At 37.4% G+C, this 24754-nt stretch overlaps 1 protein-coding gene across 2 annotated transcripts in view; it reads right to left on the bottom strand.

The window, feature by feature from the left end:
• The window catches only part of LOC149555568 (putative L-ascorbate peroxidase 6, chloroplastic/mitochondrial), an 80534-nt gene extending 56349 nt beyond the window's left edge, over positions 1-24185 (bottom strand). For both annotated transcript variants that reach the window (XM_089829686.1, XM_089829685.1), the window contains exons 1-2: positions 24014-24185; positions 23197-23337 (exon numbers count right to left, since the gene is read on the bottom strand). In XM_089829686.1, coding sequence (XP_089685812.1) covers positions 23197-23337; positions 24014-24124 — 252 coding nt within the window. In that variant the 5' untranslated portion in view covers positions 24125-24185. The remainder of the gene's footprint in view (positions 1-23196; positions 23338-24013) is intronic.
• Positions 24186-24754: the final 569 nt, after the last annotated feature.

The raw sequence follows: 24754 nt of genomic DNA, 5'->3' as shown, positions 1-24754 counted from the left end.
CTGCCATGTATTTGGTTTTATGAATTCTAAAAATAACATTTTATTAGCAACAGTTCATTTCCACTTTGCATATTATTGTAGTTTCTTTCTTGTTTATGTTGTATGATACCAATTCCATGCACAAAACACAACAAACAAATAAACATTTGATTTTCGGAGTTATGAGGGGTTTAAAACATTAAACGGAAAAATAAGAGGTTGAATGCAAACTGTTTGACATAATTCCTTTCAGCAATTTGGTTTAGTTTTTTGGGACATTCAGGGGTGCCCATTACAGTGGTATCAGAGCTATAAGTCCTGCCATCCTGTGGAGGTCTTATAGGGAATTTGGAACAGCCGAATACAGCGAAAAGTGTTTGACGAAATGTCAGAACACTAAAATCAGAAATTTAAAAAAAAAACACAGGCTAAGCATTTATGTTTGAGCATGCGACAAGGGCCTTATAATTTCCGCGATACCAAAGCAAGACAAAATAGGATTTCAGACTTGCAAAGCAAACAGTCTAGTACATCCGTGCAGGTGGACATTGAATCCAGCCATACAGACACAGAGGAGATATTCTTTGATCAAGACAACAATATGGGTGATCGAGATGATAGGAATACAGGATTAGGCGGAGGTGGGAATGTCGGTCCAGATCAGGGGGAGGTAATGTTCAGACAGTTACTGGATACATTAGAGCAGGGGCAGCATATGCAGCAGGAGCAGAATAGGCAAATGGACATGATGTTGCAGCTCATGGCTAGACAGATGGGTGTCAATATTAATCCAGGTGATGCCAACAACAGAAACAATAACAATGAGGGAAACAATAACAATGGGAATTGAGGCTGATAACTTTAGACACGTGGCACGCCCAGTACGGACTGCGAGCTCGAGACCTCTTCTACCCACTTTCCCACCCAGAGATCCGGTTCAACCAGTAAACGAACCGCAGATTACCGAGTTATAGGATTAGTTCAGGAGGGACTGGGAGGCTAGTGGACCGGAGTTTCATGCAGATATTTCCCTCAGAGATTATATGGACTTGAGGATGAGACACATGCCTAGAGCAGGAGGGAGGAATCAAAACTTTGAGCTGAGAAAGAAAGTTGGAAAACTTTCTTTACCTTATTATGATGCTTCAGGGAAGATGACTGCACGAGCTTGGGTGCAGAAGGTAGATACATACTTGCAGCTAAATCCTATGCCTGAGGAGGAGGCTATCAAGTATGCGGCTATGCACTTGGATGGCGTTGCACATGAATGGTGGCATCATGGCATGGTGACTTTGGCGCATAATCAGATTACATCCTATGAGGAATTCACCGAAACATTGATTGAGAGATTTGACACTAGGGATCCCGAGTTACATTTCAAGGAGCTAGCACAGTTAAAACAATCAGATTTTGTGGATGCTTACATTGCCGAGTTTCAGCGCTTGTCTGTACTTGTTACTGATATCTCTCCTAGGAGATTGGTGGTGTTATTTTGTGATGGTCTTGCTGATCCATTACGAGGTTGGGTGAAGGGACATGATCCACTCACCTTAGCTGAAGCAACAAAAAAGGCACGAGATTTAGCCCCTTCGGTATACAAAGGAAAAAACCATTCAATAGATTCTTCCTACCGCAAGGACAAAGACAAAAAACCGTTTCAAAAAGAGTATAGCAAACCCAAAGAAGGATCAAAAGGACTAGACAATGAAACCTTGAATGAACTTCGAAAGAAGAAGTTGTGCTTCCATTGTAGAGAGCCTTGGGATTTATCTCATAAATGTTCTCTCAAGGCTAAGGCAAATCAAATGGAGTATTTTTCAGCAGAAGAGTTAGAGTCAGAGGGGGAAGATCAGCACTCCTATTCAGATTAGGGTAACACTATAGAGGAGAGCAGCATTCCTAAGGATGATAGATCATTGGCACGCTTGACAGGGGCCCAAAAGGCAATCACATTTAAGGTCAGGGGTACTATCCAAGGGCAGAAAGTGATATCTCTTATTGACACTGGGGCTACACATAACTTCATAGATGCACAGTTGGTAGCCAGGAGAGGGTTACAGACAGAGGAGCATGATGAGTTTAGAGTCATGGTGGCTAACGGTGATAAATTATTATGCACTCGGAAGATATCTAATCTTCGCATCAAGTTTGGAGATGGCTACAAGTTGGAGGATGAGTTCTATGTTGTGGACATGGGAGATTATGATGTCATCCTTGGCATGACATGGATGGCTTCACTAGTTGAGTTCACACTCAACCTAGCGAAATTGGAGATGAGATTCCAGCATGAGGGCAGAATTGTGGTACTTAGAGGACTTTCAGATAGAGGTTGCAAAGTAGTGTCCTTGAGGAGAATGCAGAGACTTTTTCGTCATGATGACATAGAGTGGGCGGCCGAGTGCTACATTATGCCAACTTCACCAAAGCCACAAGAAAAGAGTCATCCACCAGATATCCAAAAGATACTTGATAGACGCGCTAAAGTATTTAGCGATATTCCTCATGGGGTTCCTCCTGACAAAGGGATGGAACATGTTATTGAGCTCGAGGAGGGAGCCAAACCAGTTATGATTACTCCCTATCGTCATCCTAAGAAACACAAGGATGAGATAGAGAAGGCGATTAAGGATTTGTTGGAGATGGGGCATATCATGCCCAGTAAGAGCCCCTTTGCTTCAGCAGTAGTATTGGTAAAGAAGAAGGATGGGACGATGCGCATGTGCATCGATTACAGGGCACTAAATAAGAAAACAATTAAAAACAGGTATCTCATTCCTAGGATTGATGAGCTGATTGATGAGTTGCATGGGGCATGCTTCTTCACCAAAATTGATTTGCGATCCGGATACCATCAGATCAAGATGAGAGCAAAGGACATTGAGAAAACAGCCTTTCGATGTCACTATGGCCACTTTGAGTTCATGGTTATGCCATTTGGTCTAACCAATGCACCCGCTACATTTCAGAGTTGTATGAACCAGGTATTCAGGAAGCAGCTAAGGAGATTTGTCTTGATCTTCTTTGATGACATCTTGGTCTTCAGTAAGACCTAGGAGGAGCACTTACATCATCTGGAGGAGGTGTTATCTATTTTGGAGAGAGAGTCATTGTATGCCAAGGAATCTAAATGTGAGTTTGGCATGACTGAGCTCCTTTACCTTGGGCATATCATTAGTGCAGATGGCGTTCGGGTTGATCCCGAAAAAATTAGAGCTATTGTAGAGTGGCCTACTCCCACAAACCTTACACAGCTTAAGGGATTCTTTGATTTATGTGGTTTTTATAGGAGGTTTGTTAAGGGATTCTCACAGATTGCTACACCCTTGACAGATCTTACCAGGAAAGGAGCCTTCGTGTGGACAGGGGTAGCACAGAGGTGTTTTGAGCATTTCAAGCAAGTAATGTCTTCATGTCCAGTTCTAGCTCTACTGGATTTCACGAAGCCTTTTGAGCTTCATTGTGATGCATCAGGTGATGGGATTGGAGCAGTATTGATGCAGGAGAAGCATCCCATTGCATTCGAGAGTAGGAAGCTCCAGGGAGTTGAGAAGATTTATTCTGTCTATGACCGGGAGATGTTGGCCATAATGCATGCATTGGCCAAACTTTGATCATATTTGGTAGGTGGACATTTTGTGATCAAGACTGATCACAACAGTATTAAATACTTCATGAGCCAGCGTGATCGTAATGACCGGCAACAAAAATGGGTGACTAAATTGCAGGCTTATGACTTTGACATAGAGTTTGTCAAAGGTAAGAAAAATGTGGTGGCTGATGCCTTATCTCAGAGACCTCACTTATTTGCTCTCGCAGAGATTTCAGGAGATTGGAGAGATCGGATTATAGCAGAGTATGTCGGAGATGCTTGGGCTTCTGGATTGATTTCAAGTACCATACAGGATGATCGCTATGAGGTGATAGATGGATTGATCAGAGTTCAGGACAGGGTTTATTTGATTCCATCATCACATTTGAGAGAGGCGATACTGAAGGCATTTCATGATGCACCCACAACTAGATATCCAGGGGTCTTCAAGACCTACAGGCAGATCCGAGAGCGGTTTTCATGGAAAGGGCTCAAGGATGATGTTCAGAGGTATGTCAAGGAGTGTGTGGTTTGTCAACAGAATAAGGGAGAGCACACATTTCCTGCAGGTTTATTACAGCCCTTGCCCATTCCTAATAGGAATGGGAAAGTATTTCGAAGGACTTCATCATTGGTTTACCACGAGTGCAGGGAAGGGATTGCATCTAGGTGGTGGTGGACCGCTTGACGAAGTTTTCTCACTTCTTTGCTATTCCGTCCACTTACACAGCAGCACAGGTGGCAAATCTTTTCTTTAGAGAGATATTCAGGTTACATGGGCTGCCCAGATTCATTGTCAGCGACCAGGATAGTAAGTTTATGAGTGTTTTTTGGCAAGAGTTGTTTAGGTTGTGTGGTACAGATCTTACACTTAGCACTAGTTATCATCCGCAAACAGATGGGCAAACAGAGATTGTGAATAAATGGGTGGAAGAATATTTGAGGAACTATGTAACTGCACAACAAAAGGCTTGGATCAGATGGTTGCATCTGGGAGAGTATTGTTATAACACCACTTATCATATGTCCATCAAGATGACTCCTTTCATGGCACTCTATGGTTATGAAGCACCTAGCTTCATGGATTTAGTTCTGGGGGACAGTAGAGTGCCCAAAGCCAAAAACTTATTGCAGGATAGTTAGGACATCCTGAAAGTTCTCAAAGAGAATATACAACAGGCCCAGAATCAACAGAAATTGTATGCTGATCAGCACCGAATAGAGCGTAGCTTCGAGGTAGGGGATATGGTTTACTTGAGGCTACAACCATATAGACAGTCATCGCTCAAGAAGAGCGGAGCTGAAAAGCTGAAACCTAGATTTTATGGTCCCTACAGGGTGATTCACAAAGTGGGCAAAGTCGCCTATGAACTTGAGCTTCCAGAGGGCAATCGAGTGCACAATGTGTTTCATGTGTCTAGGCTTAAGAAAGCCATTGGTCAGAGTGTAGTGCCTTCTGCAGATTTACCCCCTTTCGATGAGGAGGGGAAGCTTGTGTTAGTACCCGAGGCTATTCTGGACACTAGAGAGAGGAAGCTTAGAAACAGGATAGTGAAGGAGTATTTGGTCAGATGGAAAGACCTGTCGGAGGAAGATTTTACATGGGAAAGTGAGCAGGTTATTCAGCAGGCTGGACTGAGATTGCTTGAGGACAAGCAATTTCAAGGGGGGCGGACTGTAATGTCCCCATTTTAGCAATTGACCAGATGTGTGTGCGTTAGCCTTGTTCTACATGGTCCCGAGGGATAACGAAGGGTTTAATGGAATCCTGGAGTGTTTTGGCCTAGTCATTTCCAATTTGGTCCAAAACGAAGTTGATTTACTCAATTTCAAGCATCCTTACTATTTTTAGTAAGTCGGCAGGACACAATGCAAGTCAATTTTGGTGATTGGATTTCATACTCCTCGGTGAGAGCTTTCCGATGAGCTATCACTTGCATTATTCGGAGTCTGATTGCTAATACATTTTAATGCCTGAAGTTTTATTAAAGTAACGTCTAATTTAATTGTAAAATATTAAAGTGTTACTTTAATATTTATTTTATGGGGATGTGTACCCAAGGGACACATAAGGGGTATTTTAATATATGTTTTATATATTACACATCTTTTATCCCACATTGCCCATATGAGTTGAGCGGACCCTTGGAAATAGAATAAAAGAAAGCATTTGTGGCTTCATTAGACAGGTTGAATATGAGAAGAAATTGGTGTGTGAGTTGCAGCTCCGTTCTTAGCATTTGAGGACGTTTATCCTCTCTTGTAACATTCTAGACATCATTCCCTTGGGGTTTGGTCTTTGGAATTCTTTGTTATCGGCTTCACCATCAAGCAGTTTAGTTGCATTTCCAGCTACAAGCAGATTTGGTATTTTGCTCATATCTTCTTCACTACTTGTCCGACGCTTATGCCGCTTTGAGGAAATGATATTACGAAGGTAGTGGACTGATTGAAGGACAAAGTACTGTAGCAGCACTGTTCATGCGGCACTATTCACGCAACACTATTCACGTGGCACTGTAGCAGCAAGTTCGAAAGCATGGGCTGGAGTATTATGTCAATAATGCTGAAGTAATTAGTGAGTTGATAAATCTGCCATGTATTTGGTTTTATGAATTCTGAAAATAACATTTTATTGGCAGCAGTTCATTTCCACTTTGCATATTACTGTAGTTTATTTCTTGTTTATGTTGTATGATACCAATTCCATGCACAAAACACAACAAACAAATAAACGTTTGATTTCCAGAGTTATAAAGGGTTTAAAACATTAAACGGAGAAATAAAAGGTTGAATGCAAACTGTTTGACATAATTCCTTTCAGCAATTTGGTTTAGTTTTTTGGGACATTCAGGGGTGCCCATTACACACTATTCCTACAACCATATGAAATGGGCTTCATTATTGCAGGGATATACATTTATTGTGCAGCCTATCTATCATACAACTAATGTATGGTTGATACATTATAGAACTAATTGGCTGTAATGACTAATGTGTCTGTTGAATTTGAAGAAATGAAAAGTGAATATGCATATGAACCATAATTTGGCAAAAATTATGCAGTTCCATGTAGGCAAGACCATATGTGTATGCCTTCATTTGAAGAATGGTTATTAGTTGATGGCTTTTGTTTCCTTTTGATCTCAGCTCTGATCAAGGAGAGAAAAGATAGAGTGAAAGAAATGCAACCAAGTAGGCTGTATAAACATTTTGGACGAGATAAGCCCATGGATTCATGAGCGCAAAATGCTTTTGGCCCAATAGGAAAAGAGATATGAATAGATTTGTTGCTTCTTTTCAGGTGTACCAAATTGTAAAAGGAGGGAAGCAAAATACAAGTCTATACACCACTCTGTTTGTGTCCAAAGAATCATGGACTAATCTTTCCACGGACATTGTCTTGAGGTGGCAACAAACCCAAAGAGAATAGGATTCAGTAACTATAACAGTGGGTTGTTTTTGTAAAATAACCCACTTCACATCCTTTACGAAGACAAATAATGCAAGTGAAGTTGCACATTTGTCCTCCCAAGTCTGTGAAGCCTCACAGGGGATATACACAACAACATCACCTAACTCCCAGCAGTTCTTCGAGGCGGTCTGGGGCCCACCCTTGTCCTGGGCAGTACCCCTCAGTTTTTTACTACTTCTTGTCTATGAGTAGTTAGGTGGTTTGACCCTCTTGGTTATTGTTCTTTTGCTTTTTTGTTTTGTCTTGTTCTTCTTGTGGACACTATTGGTGTCCCTGTTGCTGGCAGATTCTATTAAGGTTGTAACTTCAATCGGATTAATTCGATTTGAGATACATTAGTGTTATTGGTAAATCATCATTTCCTATATATACTTATCCATGTTAAATAATATAAATTATTGTGTATAATATATATATATATATATATATATATATATTGTTATACATTATTTTTTTTGTTAATATATTATTACCAACTAAATGATGATTAAACCATAGAGACATGTCTCCTCTCATATTTATATGAGATTCAAATCTGCATTTGGAGATAACACCAATAACAATGGCAATGTTAGTTCATTTGCAGCGATCCTGATAATTCAACATGGTATCTGAGCTAGACTGCAAGCGTAAAAATAGAATCAAGGGAGGAGATGGAAATAGCAGATATTGCCAATCATGGGAAGCTAATCATAGAACAGTGGACATCATGGCAACTATATTAGGAGAAAACAATAGAGTTACAACAACCTGATAATTGTTCAAAAGAATTCTGTAAGGCATTGTGAATAGGGAATGCGAAGAGGATATAGAGTCCTTGGTCTAGTTTAGCAACAAAGAGCATACACAAGATAAGAGACGGAAAAAAAAATCTATGAATGAAGAGCCAAAGTTGAATGATTGCAAAGAATTTTAAACTTGGGAGGTTCTTATATTGAATACATAGACCTACTTGATTTGTTACTATCGGTATTGTGCATGCGAATGAAAATAATACCTATAGCAGTATAGTCACCTCCATATATAAAATAGCAAACCAAAGATTGAAGGGGATTATAAAACTTTACATTACACCGTCGGTAACTCTGTTCAAGGAAGTATAGAAATAATAATAATGAGAAGATGAATATGGAGGAAGATTCATCATTTTTTTATCGAGGATAGAATACACGACAGGGAATACACTCAACTATTACGGGGAGATTAAATAAGCATTTTGCATAAGATAGTCGATACAAAAATAATATATGGAGTCCAAGTCAGAAATTAATGAGGACAGATATAAGGATGCAACAATAGGATTGAGCGATTCACACAGAAAGCACAACCTATAAATTGATATTAATTGCACAAGATATAATGGTTAAAACCAGTCAATATTTGATTGGTAATCATAACAAAGGAGTAACAATGGAGGATAAGGATTAGTCACGATAGTAATCTCCAGTGACAATAGGATACATGCAGTAATAAAGAAGCAGAAATTATCGAAACTGATTGTGCATGACTAGGAGGAAATATACTCAAGAAGAAGCATTGGACATTCCACAATCTATTATACCCGAGAAATTATGTTAAGCGAAGGAGTAAGAAGTGATATATATGGATATAGACTTGATAAAAGATAATAACTTACAAACCGGAAATAAACGACAATCATCAAAGGATGACAAAGATATCAGGATCATTGTTTATTTTTATTACCATCGTCGAACAACTTTATCCAGCCAGAAACTTCTCAAAGCAAAGCCATACATAGAGCAATCAATGTAGACAACAAGAGATAACTCGAAATAAATATTTTAGAGTTTCCAAAGACGGGATAATACGCATAACCTGTAATTCTTCCAAGACATATTGATAGTGGATCAAGTTTGATATACTAGAGAAATCCAATCACAAGGGTTGATCGCATACAAAATATGAAGGATAATTCAAGAAAAGAATGGGTATATTTAACAATATCAGTTATCTATCTGTCGATTGGAATGACTTGAATTGAAGCATGATTTAATCAACTATAAAAGCAACGATTTCATCAACTAATATAGAGTTTGATGCCTACTTAAGGTTATTCTTGGTTACTAGAGGATTGGAGTTATCACAGTCCCTATTAGTATTTGATCAAGTGCTTGGACAGAAATTGTCATTGGAGATTGTGATTCACTGTATATAGCGCATGGTGTATTGGAATAACATATTGAAGCTTATATAGTGATTGTTGGACATATATGAGTGATTTGTATCTTTGGCATATGCATTCCTTATTTACACTAATATTTGACAGTCAAATTTATGTTGCTGGCAGAATAATAATATGATTGAAGATGTCTGAAGATTAATAGCCTACGGTTGAGGACTATATGGTTATTATAAGACTTATACCTGCCAATGTAATAAATAAATAAATAAAAAGCGAATAACATACAAAATGAAATATATATACTGGAAAGGTTTGCCATACATTAAATATTTCAATATTTGGATTACTGGGTACAACATGAAGAAATGAATATTTGATGGCATACTCTTACATTATTGGACTGAACATAATTTGTTGTCCAGTGGTCATTGGGCTTGATAAGTTGTTGTAGATTATAGCAGTTTGGAGCAAGTATCAGATGTTGGCAGCACCTTTGGTAGTAATTAATATTATTGGATCATAAATGTAGATCAAACACTCTTGCTATTGCTTGTATTAGGCACGACTATTCTTACATCAGGTTATCCGTTGCTGTTTAGACTAAATAAAAAGGCCAAGTTTCATTTCAAGGTCTGATCATCCTACTGGTCGTGGGGCTTTCAACTTCCTTGGGCTAAGCATTTCAAGAAAGGCTTGCACAAGGTTGAGTTAACTAGCATGAAATCTGCGAACTGTGACTTCTTCTTCTTTATTTGTGAGAGTCTCATAATATGATTACAATCACAAGGATATGAAAGAATTTGGCAGGATGTTTTGACCTATTTAGAGAAGTTGATGCATCTTCAATTCTTGTAAGATACACTGGTATCAAGGTGATGGAGAATTCTTGCTCATAGCATTGATAATAAGTCCAGTCAATACAATCCAGTCAACTCAAAAAGAGAGGGAACCCTCATTGGGAAAGGATATTCAGTCAAAGCTTAAGTTGTCAAGGAAGACTCTCTTCCTTCAAATCTTTAGGATGCCTGGACCAATTTCAATTCAAATCTCTCTTGCTCAACAGGGGCTCAAGTATTTCCCAGAGGGTGTTTTTTATTTTGACTACAAGAGATAGACTAAGGTTCTAAGATCTATTACGAATGAAGGTTGCTAGAAAAAAAATTCAACAATATAAGAACGAGTGGGAATTTTACATTGAGGGGGGACTAATAGTCAATGTCCCATTCCCACTTGAACCATCTTTAGAAGCGAGATGTTCCATTCTCTCATCATCTAAGAAAATAATTTATGAACTCTCCTGCAAATAAGTATTCTTATCCTTGAGTACATTTATCTACTCATTGAAGTCTCTCTTATTTGTAATTCTATACATATTGTAAGTGTTATTTTCTTTGATATTTTCCTTTATGTCTGAGGATGTTCTTGCAAGAAAAGAAGGTTGGTACTTTACACATGCTACCAAAATATTGTGCAGGCTCAATCTTATGACAGTAGCTCGAAAGAAGCTATGATCTAGAATTCATTAGTCATCTTGTGATCAGACTAGATAAAGATCTTAGAAGATTGATACTTAGAGGGAGTCTAGAGATACATGTGTGTGACTACATGATTTTGATGAGCCTATCACCAAAAAGTCAGGAAGATCAATATTAGATTCAGAGGGAGTTCAATAGGCATCCTTAGGCGAAGAGAGCTCTGAGGGAGTAACTAGAGGACTCGATTTCCCAAGATTGTTGTTCAGAGGGAGAAATTTGAAGTGTGATCTCTTCTTTATAAGGGAAAAGTTCAAAGTGAAATTCCTTGTAATGTATTCTTCTCTGTGAGAGAGAATTGAGGTGAAAGTCCTTGTAACACCCTCTAACTTGGTTCATGGTGGTTACTATTTTGCATATGATATGTAATGAAGGGTGACAATCTTTCATTGGCATATATAAACAGAAAGTAACCATTGTAAGGTAACGATCTTATAAATGGTAGACCTGTTATCATGACAGACTTCATTAAGTTGTTGTCCCAGAGTACTAGAATTCATGATAATTAACATATTATGATCAAACTTCACTAAGTTGTTGTCCCAGAGTGCCAAAGATCATGATACTTGTCATGATAGAGACCATGACATTATGATTTCTTGTTAAGTTGTTGTCTCAGAGTGCCAGAAATCAGATAACTCATATCCTTCTAGGATATAAAATATTCTTTTGGTAGGCATCAAGGATTTGATGCTAGTGCACATACCAAAAGAATATATGTATGATGAATATCATATGATTGATATTTCTTGTTGAATCATACTTCAGATTATATTGAAAGATAACATCTAAGTTGATGAATTTATGTTGATATCCTCAAATATGTGATTCTGGGAATATCGTACTCAGATGATATCTCTTCATATACTTAAGAGCATAATGTGTTCTTCAAATCCTCCCTAGCGAAGAGGGAGTGTTAAGGTTGTAGCTTCAGTCGGGAGATGCATTATTGTTATTGGTAAACCATCAATTCATATATATACTTATCCATGTTAAATAATATATATTATTGAATATATATATGTATGTATGTATGTATGTATGTATGTATATGTATTGTTATACATATTATTATTTTTGTTAATATATTATTATTTTTATTTAAATGATGATTAAACCATAGAGACATGTCTCTTTATGAGACATGTCTCCTCCTCTCATATTTATATGAGATTCAAATCTGCATTTGGAGATAACACCAATAACAATGGCAATGTTAGTACATTTGCAGTGATCCTGATAATTCAACAGATTCCTCTCTGTATGTTTTTTAGTCCCTTAGACTTTCATGGTCTCTTGTTGGACATTAATAAATTTATCTTATCTCTGGGGAAGTTGTGAGGTTGTAAGGTATTCCTAAAACCATAACCAATGACAAAACATTGAATTTTTTAGCTGCTTTTGGAACTCCTTGTGGAAGAAATTTGGACAGCAAGCTGCAATACAATTCAGTGCACCACCCCCAAACTGATGGTCAAACATAGTTGGTGAATAGGAGCCCAAGCAATCTACTGAGGTGTTTGGTGACAATCCTAGACAATGGGATTTGGTACTATTCCATGTTGAAGATTGTAGCTGTGATAGAGATCTTTATTTCTGATTTTTCTATATATTGAAATTAAGATAATACTGATGTATTCTGTTTAGTTTTACAGCTGGAGGACATATTTTTTATAACACTTGAGATAATATTATGTGTCATGCAAAGAGTCGTGCATTTGAAAACATAAAAAGTCTCGTAACTGAAAATTAAAGAGACCTTGAGGTGTAATATTGATCTCTATATATCTCTTTATGATAATTTGATTTTATTAATCTCTCTTGGTTGCAGGATGTAACAAGAAGCAATGAGATGATGAGAGATCATATGATGGATACAGAAATGAACATAGGGACTTATGATCATGAGACTAAGTTGATATTACATATCTTCATTAAATGAGGAAGATTATGATATTAAAAGGGAGGTTTTTCAGCTTTAGAGGGAGGATACATGTTAGAGGGAGATGTCTCAGCTTCAAAGGGAGATTACATTAACTATTCTATTGTGGTGATCACAGTTGTCCCTTCTGAGAGGGAGTCTCTATGGAAAAGCAGCCATTCTTATGCATGCTGTAAATGAGTTCTTCTTTGTGAAGGAGAAGTTTGAGGTGAAATCCCTTGTTAATGAGTTCTTCTCTGTGACAGAAGCTCGAGGTGAAATCCCTTCTTAGTGAGTTCTCTATGAGAGAAGTTCACGGTGAAATACCTTGTGAATAAGTTCTTTTCTGCAAGAGAAATTCGAGGTGAAATCCCTTATTCCACCCTCTATGATGAAGCATGGTGGATCCACCCTCTGTGATGAGGCATGATGGAAATGCATTCTTCTCAAGGAGAAGTCTGAGGTGAAAGCCCTCGTTCGACCCTCTGCAAGTAGACACTGCGATGAGGCATCATGGAAATTCATTCTTCTCAAGGAGAAGTCTGGGGTGAAAGCCTTCATTCCACCCTCTGCAAGTAATTATGGTTGAAGTCTTGTGTGCAACACCATTACTTTAATTTTATGCAACTATGATAATTGCGTTATGCTGAGATAATATGTTTTAATGAGAATCAATGTGATGAGAATTTATAATTGACATTTTTTGGTTGCAGCTATGTGTGCCTACCATACTAAAGTAAAAGATCTCTCTCTTGCTAAGAAAGAATGTTGAAGATTGTAGGTGTGATAGAGATCTTTATATTTGAGCTTTTTGTATATTGAATTAAGATAATACTAATGTATTGTATTTACAACTGGAGAATATATTTATGATAATATTTGAGATAATATTATGTGTCATGCGTTTGGAAACATGAAAAGTCTTGTAATTGAAAATTAAAGAGACCTTCAGGTGTAATATGAAGAGTCTCTCATTCTATATGTGTGTGTGTGTGTGTGAAAGAGAAAGAGAGATTGTTTTGTGTAATATATAACACATAAAATGCAAAGCATTGTACTGGAACATTTTATTATCGATAAAGGGATATTTTTCTAGTGTAGCAAGGTTTTTCCCTTCAAGTGGAAGGGTTTTCCCAGGATAATTAATCTCTTGTGTCTTTTGTGCATCTTTATCTAATTTTTTTATTGTTGTTTATCACTATTTTTTGGGCAAAACATTAATATGGTAATCAGAGCCAGGTTAGATAACAACAATTAAGGAATGTTTTTATTGTTTGAAGGTAGAGTGTTGATGTTTATGGTCATATATTATGGTCTGGTCATTCTACTTTTATCCTTTGTATATGAATCTTGAATTCGATCGCGTGTTTTTGCTTCTTTCTATTTCTACTGGTTCAGCACGTGTTATGGTCATTAAATGGCTGTCATGATATCATTGCTCCTATGACATTCATTTTATTGAGTGTTGGCCTAATTACATTTTCATATCTTTTCTCTTGGCATCGAACTTCTAAATTGAATCCTGGTCATTTTCCCATCCTATGTGGCATCGATTAGAAATTAACATAATATTTTTATTGGAGTTGTGGAGCCCATTTTGGTAAATAAATGAGGAATTATAGCCAAGAAGATGGTTTTGGAAGAGCAAAAATAAAACAGTCTCTAGAAGATATGGAACAAAAATTTAACAAATATATTTTTTGTGGTAGTGTGGAAGATGGACTATAGAAGACACAAAAACAACAATTCCAAACTATACAAGAAATATAATCGTTCTTGCCATACGTTGGGTCTACAATCATCCATGTGTTGGTGTTAGATAAATATGTTTTGTGTGGATTTTCTCTTGCCTAGACATGATCAGTATTGCAAAGCCCTAAGTCTTCATATGTCCTCTCACATTTTCTTGAAGACGACAGTGTCTTGTGTTACTTTCTTTTGAGCAGTTTCTATCGGATGTCATTTATAGTTGAAGGAAGCCACTCAACATACATTTTTGGTGCAGGGGGGTCAAGTGAACCAGTCTTTCTCTCTCTACATATGAACATGTTGAAGAACTTGGAAAGATTTTGTTACAATGTGCAAAGGGATATTCCTATTACCTACAAAAATTGTTCCTATTTGAAATTGTTATCTAGAATAGTGTTGATCCTTTCATATGCTCAAGTGTGTTCTTGTCTAATGTCTATTGAAGAGACTTAACAAATTGAAATTGTAAAATTGCATCATCGTGACTATTATAATCATCTATGGTGATCGACTTCTTCATGTATTTATGTATCGGCCTCTTTACCACAATAACAGATCATTCTTGTGCCATGGGAATGAGAAGATGGAATGGCCTATTTCATTATTGTTGTCAATTCTTGCCTTTCGACAGTCTTCTTTCATGTGTCATGGGTTGCATATTTTTCTGTAATTGTGGAGACTCAGATGACGTTACTGCTGAGTTAATCCTTCTTATGCGGCATCATCTTATAATGGCACTTTGGCTTCCATCTTATTTTTTGGTCGGTTCATTATTTTTTTCCCATCTCTTATATCGTGTAGTGAAGTATGGAATAATAGAAGAAATATCTAGCTGTCAAAGAAAAGGAAACACAAAAAATACAAAGATTGTTTTTGTACAAATTTTGCAGCCATAGTTTACAGAATGCATGGGGTTTGAATTTCATGGAAAGTCATATATTGGACAGTCATACTGAGAGGTCCACCGATATCAATATGGATGAGTATCATTATAACTTTTCACCGCCAAGATCTAGATGTGCCCATTATACTTCTAGTGTAACGTATCAACGGAATCGTTTCCTCAATACTCGACAATCGAGTATGCAATTTCCGATGAGAAGAGCATGCCTTCTGTGTTTCTTGTTCTAGATACATGTGTTACAGAAGAGGAATTAGGAAGTCGTCCCTCAACTTGTTATTGGAGCATGCACTTGGTAGTTTGCAAAAAGAAACCTTGAGCACTGAGATCTCTGTGAGGTCAGCAGTTGAGAAAGAGGAATGGCTTCTCCCACCAACACCAAAAAGTCTATGTGAAAGAGATAAGTATCATATGACTATATAACTAGAAATAGTGTTTACTTTCTAGTAATGATCTCTATATATCACTTTATGATAGGTTGATTTTATTAGTCTCTATTGGTTGCAAGATGTAACAAGAAGCAATGAGATGATGAGAGATTATATGTTGGCTATAGGAATGAACACGGGGACTTGCAATAATGGGACTGAGTTGATATTACATATTCTCATTAAATGAGGAATATAATGATATTCAGAGGGATATTTTTCAGCGTCAAAGGGAGGATACGTGACAGAGGGAGATGTTTTAGCTTCAAAGGGAGGTTACATCAACTATCCTATTGCGATGATCAATGTTGTCCCTACTAAGAGGGAGTCTTTGTGGAATCACAGCCATTCTTATACATGTTGTAATTAAGTTCTCCTCTGTAAAGGAGAAGTTCGAGGTGAAATCCTTTGTTAATTAGTTCTTCTCTATGAGACAAGTTCGAGGTGAAATCCCTTGTTAATGAGTTCTTCTCTACGAGAGAAGTTCGAGGTGAAATACCTTGTGAATGAGATCTTCTTTGCAAGAGAAGTTTGAGGCGAAATCCCTTGTTCCACCCTCTGTGAAGAGGCATGGTGGATCCACCATCTTTGATGAAGCATAGCGAAAATGCATTCTTCTCAAGGAGAAATTTGAGGTGAAAGCCCTCCCTCTGTGAAGAGGCATGTTGGATCCACCATCTTTGATGAAGCATAGCGAAAATGCATTCTTCTCAAGGAGAAATTTGAGGTGAAAGCCCTCATTCCACATTTGCAAGTAGGCATGGTGGATCGACCCTCTACGATGAGGCATGACAAGATGCATTCTTCTCAAAGAGAAGTCTAAGGTAAAAGCCCTCATCCCACCCTTTGCAAGTAGGTATGGTGGAAGTCATGAGTGCAACACCATGACTTTAACTTTATGCAACAATGATGAATTGTGCTATGCTGAGATAACATGTTTTAATGAGAATCTATGAGATAAGATAAGATAAGATGATAATATTAATGTCCAACAAAAAAACCACAAGGGTTTATGGGACTGAGCATACAGACAAAAGATCCGGCCCAAAGCAGGAGCACCAAACAGTGACTGAGAAAAAACAAAAACAAGACACAAGACCAGGAAACTCAAGGTAAGGACAAAGGGTTCTTCCTTAGTACAAAGAAATCGGTCACAAAAGGATATAACCATGGATGATTCAATCATAGATCGTTGCCGAGAACTGTTGGAGTGTAGTTGCCCGGAAAAACTGGTACAATGTCTGACCGATTTGAAGGGAGTGATGTCGGATGGCCTTTTCACACCCCGTGGTGGAGACAAGGGGGCGAAAAAGGCGATGATGAGCTGGTGTAAGGTATAGCCTTGAGGTGTGACTGACAGCAAGGTATGCTCGCGAAGCTGGGTGGCCTCTCGAAGATAAAGTGAAAGACATTGCTGGTCAAAATAGCTGAAGAACGTTGAAAGAGAGAAACAATCTCTGAATAAACAGTAAAATCTCCCTCTAATCTCGTAGTAGATAGGACAACGAAATATGAAGTGAGTCTCGATCTTAACCTCTACCAAAGTACACAGTCTACAGATCTCCGGACCCAAAGACGATGAGAGCCAACTCTGAAGGAGCCCAAAGAGAATCACAAGGCGTGACACTAGCACCGATAAAAATAAGCAGGATGCACAATAATACCATTCTGAATCTCAAGAAAATGCTCTACATAAAAGGCCATCTTAGGACGTAATCCACGAGGAGGATTACGCCAAGTAGTGCTAATATACTGACTATAGATATCTTGTCTGACATACTCGTTCAACTCTTGATGTGAGGGGAGGAAGTGAGTAAGAGCATCCAACGAGAACTAGTATCGAGGAAGACTATCAATGTCAATCTCGATCGAACCCAACAGAGAGGTGGCTTGGGCATACCAACAGCGAGATCTAGTGCTAGTGTCGGATCTCATAATTTGAACAAAAGAACAGTATGCTAGATGAGAGTATCTATGTTGGTCAACATCAGTATCTGAGATGAGAATTTATAATTGACATTTTTTATGTGTGCCTACCATATTAAAGTAGAAGATCTCTCTCTTGCTAAGAAGGAATGTTGAAGATTGTAGTTGTGAAAAAAATCTTTATATCCGATTTTGCTATATACTTTAATTAAGATAATAGTGATGTATTGTGTTTACAGCAGGAGAATATATTTATGATAATATTTGAGATAATATTATGTGTCATGCAAAGAGTCATGCATTTGGAAACAGAGTCTTGTAATTGTAAATTAAAGAGACCTTCAAATGTACTATGAAGATTCCCTCAAGTGATTGCTTTGTGGTATATATAACACATAAAATACAAAGCATTATGCTAGGGCATTTTATTATCAATAAAGAGATATTTTTCTGCTGTGGCTGAGTTTTTCCCTTCAAATGGAAGGGTTTTCCCAAGATAATCTTTTGTGTCTTTTGTGCATCTTTAGTCTAATTTTATTATTGATGTTTATCACTATTTTCTGGGCAAAACATCAACATTCCAAGCTTAATTTGCCTATAATTCCAACATAAACAGGTCTACTACAGGTAAGTCAGCATTTCAAATTGCATATGGCACAAATCCTAGAGGAATGTGGATTTAGTGATATGCTATCAAACTCACAAATCTGCCAAGATGATAAGAATTTTGTAGAAAGAATTTGAGAGGCACATCAATTGGTGAGGTTCAAATTGCAGACTATGAATGAACAATATATAGAAAAATATTATCTGCATAGGAGGGAAAAAAAATATTTGAGGAAGGGCAAATGGTCATGGCACATTCATGCACAGAGAGGTATCCGCAAGGTTCCTATAAAAAATTAAGCCCAAGAAGATTGGATCTTGCAGAGCTATGAAGAGGGTAAATAACAATTATTACGTCATTGACCTTCCTAAGGAGTTGAACACCAGTCCTATAACCCATTTTCAGTGTGACCAAAGTTTATTTACACTCTATTGGGGCAAATGATGTCGAAAGACAATGATTGGACCAAGAGCCTGCAAAAGAAAAAAAGAACAAAAAGAATGAATCTTAAATACCAAAATTGTTGCTACAAAATCTCACGCACATTATTTTGTTAAATCGGAACCCTGTGGAATTCCTATAATAGTTGGATCACGGAGGTTGACTTGCTTAGGTACAGCAGAAAAAAACTACCATATGACTTTAATGGCACCCAAAATGTTACAGATGAAGGATGGATGATAGCCACTAATTATGGAATTTAAAACAGTGTTTGTATAGTTGTACAAATGGAAGCAAGCCAACGGCACCCAAAATGTTACAGATGAAGGATGGATGATAGCCACTAATTATGGAATTTAAAACAGTGTTTGTATAGTTGTACAAATGGAAGCAAGCTGCTTTTTCTTATAAACAGTTATGCCTAACTGCTCTGTTTCTGTGGGATATGGGGAATTAACTATCATTGCATCTAGAGAGTTAACATAGGTGTTTTATTTAGTGATGTCTTTTGGCTGTAAATATTGATGCTTGTTGGTGAGATTGGAGTCGGTCAGTGATCTGTTAATATTTCTTTTCTAATATGAAACATTTTTTTCTATTTTCCTTTTGGCTTTAAGATTTATGAAATATTCTCCAGGTTTTCTTGATAATATCTTCTTCCCTGTCTACTATATTCATTTCTAATGCCATACTGAATTATTGAACGGTTAAAGAGAGCTAGCAGAACAAAGTAAAGTGAACTTCTACATTGGTTCAAAGCAGATTAAGAAGAGTGCTTGCATTAGGATCAGTCCAGGTATGTCCCTTGTCTAGCCCTATGGCTCAAGTATGTCTATGATGTAACCAATGGCTGGACCAAAGCCACGCCCAAGGTAAAGTCAAGGAAAATCCACAAGGTTCCATCAAAAAAGTAGCATCCAAGAGAAGAAATTTAAAAACTAGCCAACCCTAAAAGTGAATTTTTTGAAGATGTAATGACAAAAATTGCATGCCCTAGCAATTTTGCATTATATTCTGGAATCACTTTGGTGTCCATCTCCCGTAGTGTGTTTTAGGTCATTTCAGCTCTTGCCTTAGCCTCTTTCTGCCCATGGTGCCAAGGCTTTGCCTCCCATGGTACTCCTACTCAAAAATGATGATACAAATTATTGGAGTTATGGTGTCTCAACCATTGAGTTCTTGCATTTCATATTTGGATTATAATTTGTATTTGATGAAAATATTATAATTATATCCTAAGTGCTAACTTTAATAGTTATCATGTCACTTTGTGGCACCCCTATGGGAGGATATTCCTACATGCATAGTGAGAAGAGCACATTAGAGTTCCACTTGTCACTTAGTCACTCATTTGGAGAGAGGAGTTCACAAAAGTTTGCAGAGGTACACTTTGGTGACATGTGTCTTAGCAGTTGTGTGTAAACTATGACAATATCCTATTTTGTACGGAGTTGGTGCCCAGTTAGAAGGGTCAAGTTTGGAATTTTCTATTGCAAGTTGGGTTGTGCATGGATGCAATTTCTATTTCCTTGTTGAGTATACATGGAATGTGGATTCCTTTGTGGAGCTGCAGTTAGTGTTGGCACCTATCAATTGCATGTGGTGCCTTGCATGTGGCTTCGGCGTGAATGGGTATTGTGTTTGGAAGCTGCTGCTTTGTGCATTGGAAGCTCTATAAGTACAAATGTTTTCTATAGGAACTTCAAGAAGGGAAGTGATTCACACAGGAGTTAGGTGTAAATCTACATGTAAAGGCCTACAGCCTGAAAATGTGGTGTAACTGTTGCTAAATAATACATTGGCTCTGTGTTTTGGAGTGTGAGGTTTTTTCACCTGAAAGCATTTGTCCCAGGTAAATCTGTGTTTTATCTTCTACCTCTTTCTTTCTGTTTATTATTCTAACATGTTGAATCTGTATGAGGCCATGCTTCTGAAACTTCTTGATCTATAAAGATATGTTAATTTTATCATGGGATGACTTGTTTCAGAAAGCTTTTTGGGATGACTCGTTTGTCTTCACAAATTTGTTTACCTAATAATCTTGTAGTGTTTAGCCCTTTCCAGAGTTGGAATTGTCCAAACACTACTGCAACACACTAACATCCTATAACAATTCATGATTGAATGGCCATTTTGGAGCATTATCACTTGCTACCTACCCAAGTCACATGTTGATGCAAGAGCATCCAGAGGTATAAGGGCAATCCTGTGTCACCCAAAAAAATGTACTTAGACTTAGTTTTTGTTTCATGTCTTTTCATTTTTGGATACCCATTTGGGTCAAATAAAGGTTCCAACTCTCACAGTTCAACTATCAGCGTGCTAGAAAATCCTGAAAAAATAGGAGCATGCAATTTGGCCATCATTTTGGTGACCTAGAAGGTGTGAATTGGCCAGATGAATGTAATTGTGATTTAGAGCATTCTAGAAAAAGAATCAGGTCAAAAGGCCCCACGGTTTGAAAGTTATTGCAGTTTTTCGAGTTTTGGAGACCTCTTAAGAATGCTTCAAAGTCAGGTTAGGGGCATTAAATGACCTCGAAAAGGGCCGAAAAATGGGAGTTTAGCGAAGCTGGTCCATAGGGCTATAGAGCGCTTCGAGAGCTTTCCGAAAATGTAAACGGTTCGTCAATCGGAGCTACGGTTCAAAAGTTATGCCTCCCGGAAGTTCGATTACCGTTTCTGAAATCTTCTAGATATGCACCGACTTCTAACACAGCTTCTGGAACCTTCTATTTGGTCGGTGGATGCCTACTAGCACTTTCTAGAATGTACTCCTAGTCCTTAACCCTCCGGGGTCTATTTAAGGAGATTTCTGGCATTGTAAAAGGCAGTTCGGAGTGGAGTTTGAGAGGAGGTACTGAAAGGAGAAATTATCTCCAAATTTATGCTATTGTAAGCCTTAGGGCATGTTTTGAAGTTTATTTTCCTGTACTGTTTGTACTAGCTTATTTTCTCAGTTAATATAATTTTCCCTTTCTGTTGTGTCCATTCTGTTCTTGGGTCGTGTCCCCATCACATGTAACCATTTTGGAGCAATCTGAATGGCTACCCAACTCCCTCATCTCATCCTAATTTCAATCTATCTCTCAACCTAGCAAACATTCATGCTCTATGAGCATTCTTAACCACTTTTACCAACATTTTGAGCAATATACATGCATTCTTGGGCATTTGGGAAGTGTATGTGAAAATTCTAGCATTTTGTTGCACCCTAGGGAAAGTTTAGTAGCATCTTTCAACAGAACTCTCGCCTTCATTGGTGTCACCAAGCTTAAGAGGATTATTTTCTCTGACTTCTTGTTTATCTTTCATTTTATCATTTAGAATCCAATTTACAGCTAGCTTTAGCCAGGATCTCATTTCTTTGTTGCAGCACTCTCTTTTTCATTTTAGTTCGTTCTACTTGCACTTGCTATGTTGTCTTTCAATTTCAAGACACATACAGGATAGGAGCACACAATACTTTGATATCTCTTCTGCCGTTAATTTTTCTAGCTTCACTTCAGTTAGTAATAAATAGTAAACCCTTCTTTTCAACTCTTTTCTTTAGCTAGTTAATTTTATTTTCGTAGTTTACTGCATTTTCCTAGGCTAGTTAAATAATTTTCTCAGGCTAGTTAAATAATTTTCTCAATGCAGTAGCAAAACGGTTCTTCTCGTTTCACTACTGAATATAGATTAAACTAGAAGGTAATATTGGAATAATCATCTGATTTTCAAAGTTCACACACTTTCTAGGTTAGATAATTTGGAGCTTGTTTCAAAATATAAACTTCAAAAAGTGGTATGCAACATGAAGGTTGCTATGGCCTTAAAGGCTTTAGTTTGGGTTTGGTGTGAGGGTAAAATGCCAGTTGCACCCCCATCCTAGGTAAACTCAAGAGAATCCACACAACTCCAACAAAAGTTGCATTTACTAACAATTAAATTTTCAAAAAGTAACCACTTGACAAGAATTTGGAGCTTGTTTAATTACAAAAAATGGCATGCAATATAAAGGTTTATATAACCTCTGGAGCTGCTGCCCCTGCACTCCACTCTAGTTTTGATGAACTAAAATATAAATTGTTTTCACCTAGGCCTGGATTAGATGGAAAGCAAAATTTCTTCCAAGTTTTTTCCAAATAAATTCAGAATAATTGAATCACATTTAAACATTTGGTTTGCTTAGTAAATCTTGAACCTTTGGTTTGCTGAGTAGATATTGAATCTGAAAATTGCTACTATAATATAAACTGTTTTGATTACTCTTTAATATTAATGAATCGAGAATTAGTTTGATGTGTGTGTGTATGCATACACACGCATAAAGTCAAAAATGCTTATAACAGAGAGTAATTTGATTTCCCACAAAACTGAGCAGTTCTTATCCCTAATGTTTAAGAAATAACAGGACATTTATTAAAGAAACATGCAAATAATTGAAAACAGACAGTCAAGTCCTAATGTTTAGCTGCCACGATCATTGACTATAAAGAAAGAGCGAAATAAGATTATACTTACAAGAATTGGATTACAGCGAGTAGTTTTAATAAGATCCTTAATGTCTTGGCCTGCCTGTTTGACTTGTTGTGGATCTGATGCCAAACAAACAGTGAGAAAAGAACCCGCCCTATTTGTGCCCCTGCCCCTGCTTCTAATTACCTGAAGAAAAAGCATGGACATTGGTAATGAATTTCCATTTAAAATTCAATAATGGAGTCGCGGTATATGTATTATTGGGTACTTGAATAAACAAAGACGATCGCACTGAAAAAAATTATTGACTGCAGTTTGATTCAATTGAAATGGGGGATTTATGAAAAACAATAAGCATGGGCGTTGGTAAAATGCTCTCTCTTGTACTTCCAATGTAGAGTTATGGTGTAAGGATTGTGGTGTGTTTGAAAAAGAAAAAAACACATAGGGATTCATGGAATATTCTGCATGCACTTAAACTTATATTTCAGTTATCTGGAATATGGAATGTTCCAGAAAACTTAGCAAATGGCATCAGGCACAATCATGTTTGCTGCAGTCTTAATAGAACTCACTAAGCAGAATTGTGGCATAGGGCGTGTATGAAAAAATATTCTAGACATGGGCAACAGTAGAGCTATCTCTACTGCGACTTGACCAAAATCCGTAGCGCAAAATTTTTAAATGAGGTTTAAGCGGCCCAATTCAAGCATTGCCTATGTTTGCATATCTTAAGAATATCTTCCAAGCTTCCCTGAAAAGTGGCATAAAAGCTTACCCAATACCTTAAGAAGATAATGAACAGAAAGTAGTAAGAAGAGTTGGGTTTGTTTCTTGAAGATTGGTGTTAGCGACTACATACCTTGTTGCGAAAGCTTATGGAGGTGGGAAACTTAAGAGATTGAATTGGACAGGCAGTCTTGTTGGAGTGGAGAGGAGCAATGAACGAATGTGGTGCGAATGCAGAAGCCATCGCTTCTCTTTTCTTGTCTTGGTGCTGCAGCAGCAATGTCTTCTTGGCTCTGCTTTTCTGTGTTTCAGTGAGTGGTCGGTCCGATTTTTATCCCAAATCTTCATGCCACGTGGCTATTGCCCATTTGCTCAAGTCAATCTAGTTGGTGCAACACGCGCCCTTTTGAATTCATTGAATTCTATTTTGAATATGACTCTTTAGCTCTTTAAAGGCCATTTTAGTCAGTCTGAACTGCAAAATAATGTTTTTAAAATTGAACACTACTATTTTTTTAAAATTACTTCTACTGTAATGGTCAACCCACTGATATGCGCAGATTCCTTCTACATCCCATTTCACACTCGTCTAGAGTTCACACCATGCCTCAAATTTTTTTCAGTACATTTATAAAAGTAAATTTGAATTTGTCTTTCAAAAATAGGAGACTTTTAGAAATGTCATTTTAGGAGATCAAAAAAATTTCATTCGCGTTGTGTTATAGTTCATATAGAAATGGTTAGCATTCATATAGGTGGAAGAAAGAATATATAATTTTTGTAATAAAAGGATGGTAAAAATGGGATGAATTTAATTGAAGAATATGAAGATATGGACTATTAATAAGTGTCACATAGATATGTACTTCTTGCC

The sequence above is a fragment of the Cupressus sempervirens genome, chromosome 5 (assembly GCF_028749045.1).
Source record: "Cupressus sempervirens isolate cs-2001-9-10 chromosome 5, ASM2874904v1, whole genome shotgun sequence".
In the NCBI taxonomy this organism is placed as follows: domain Eukaryota; kingdom Viridiplantae; phylum Streptophyta; class Pinopsida; order Cupressales; family Cupressaceae; genus Cupressus; species Cupressus sempervirens.
Note: the sequence above shows the minus strand (reverse complement) of the source record. Positions and strands in the feature narration are given on the sequence as shown.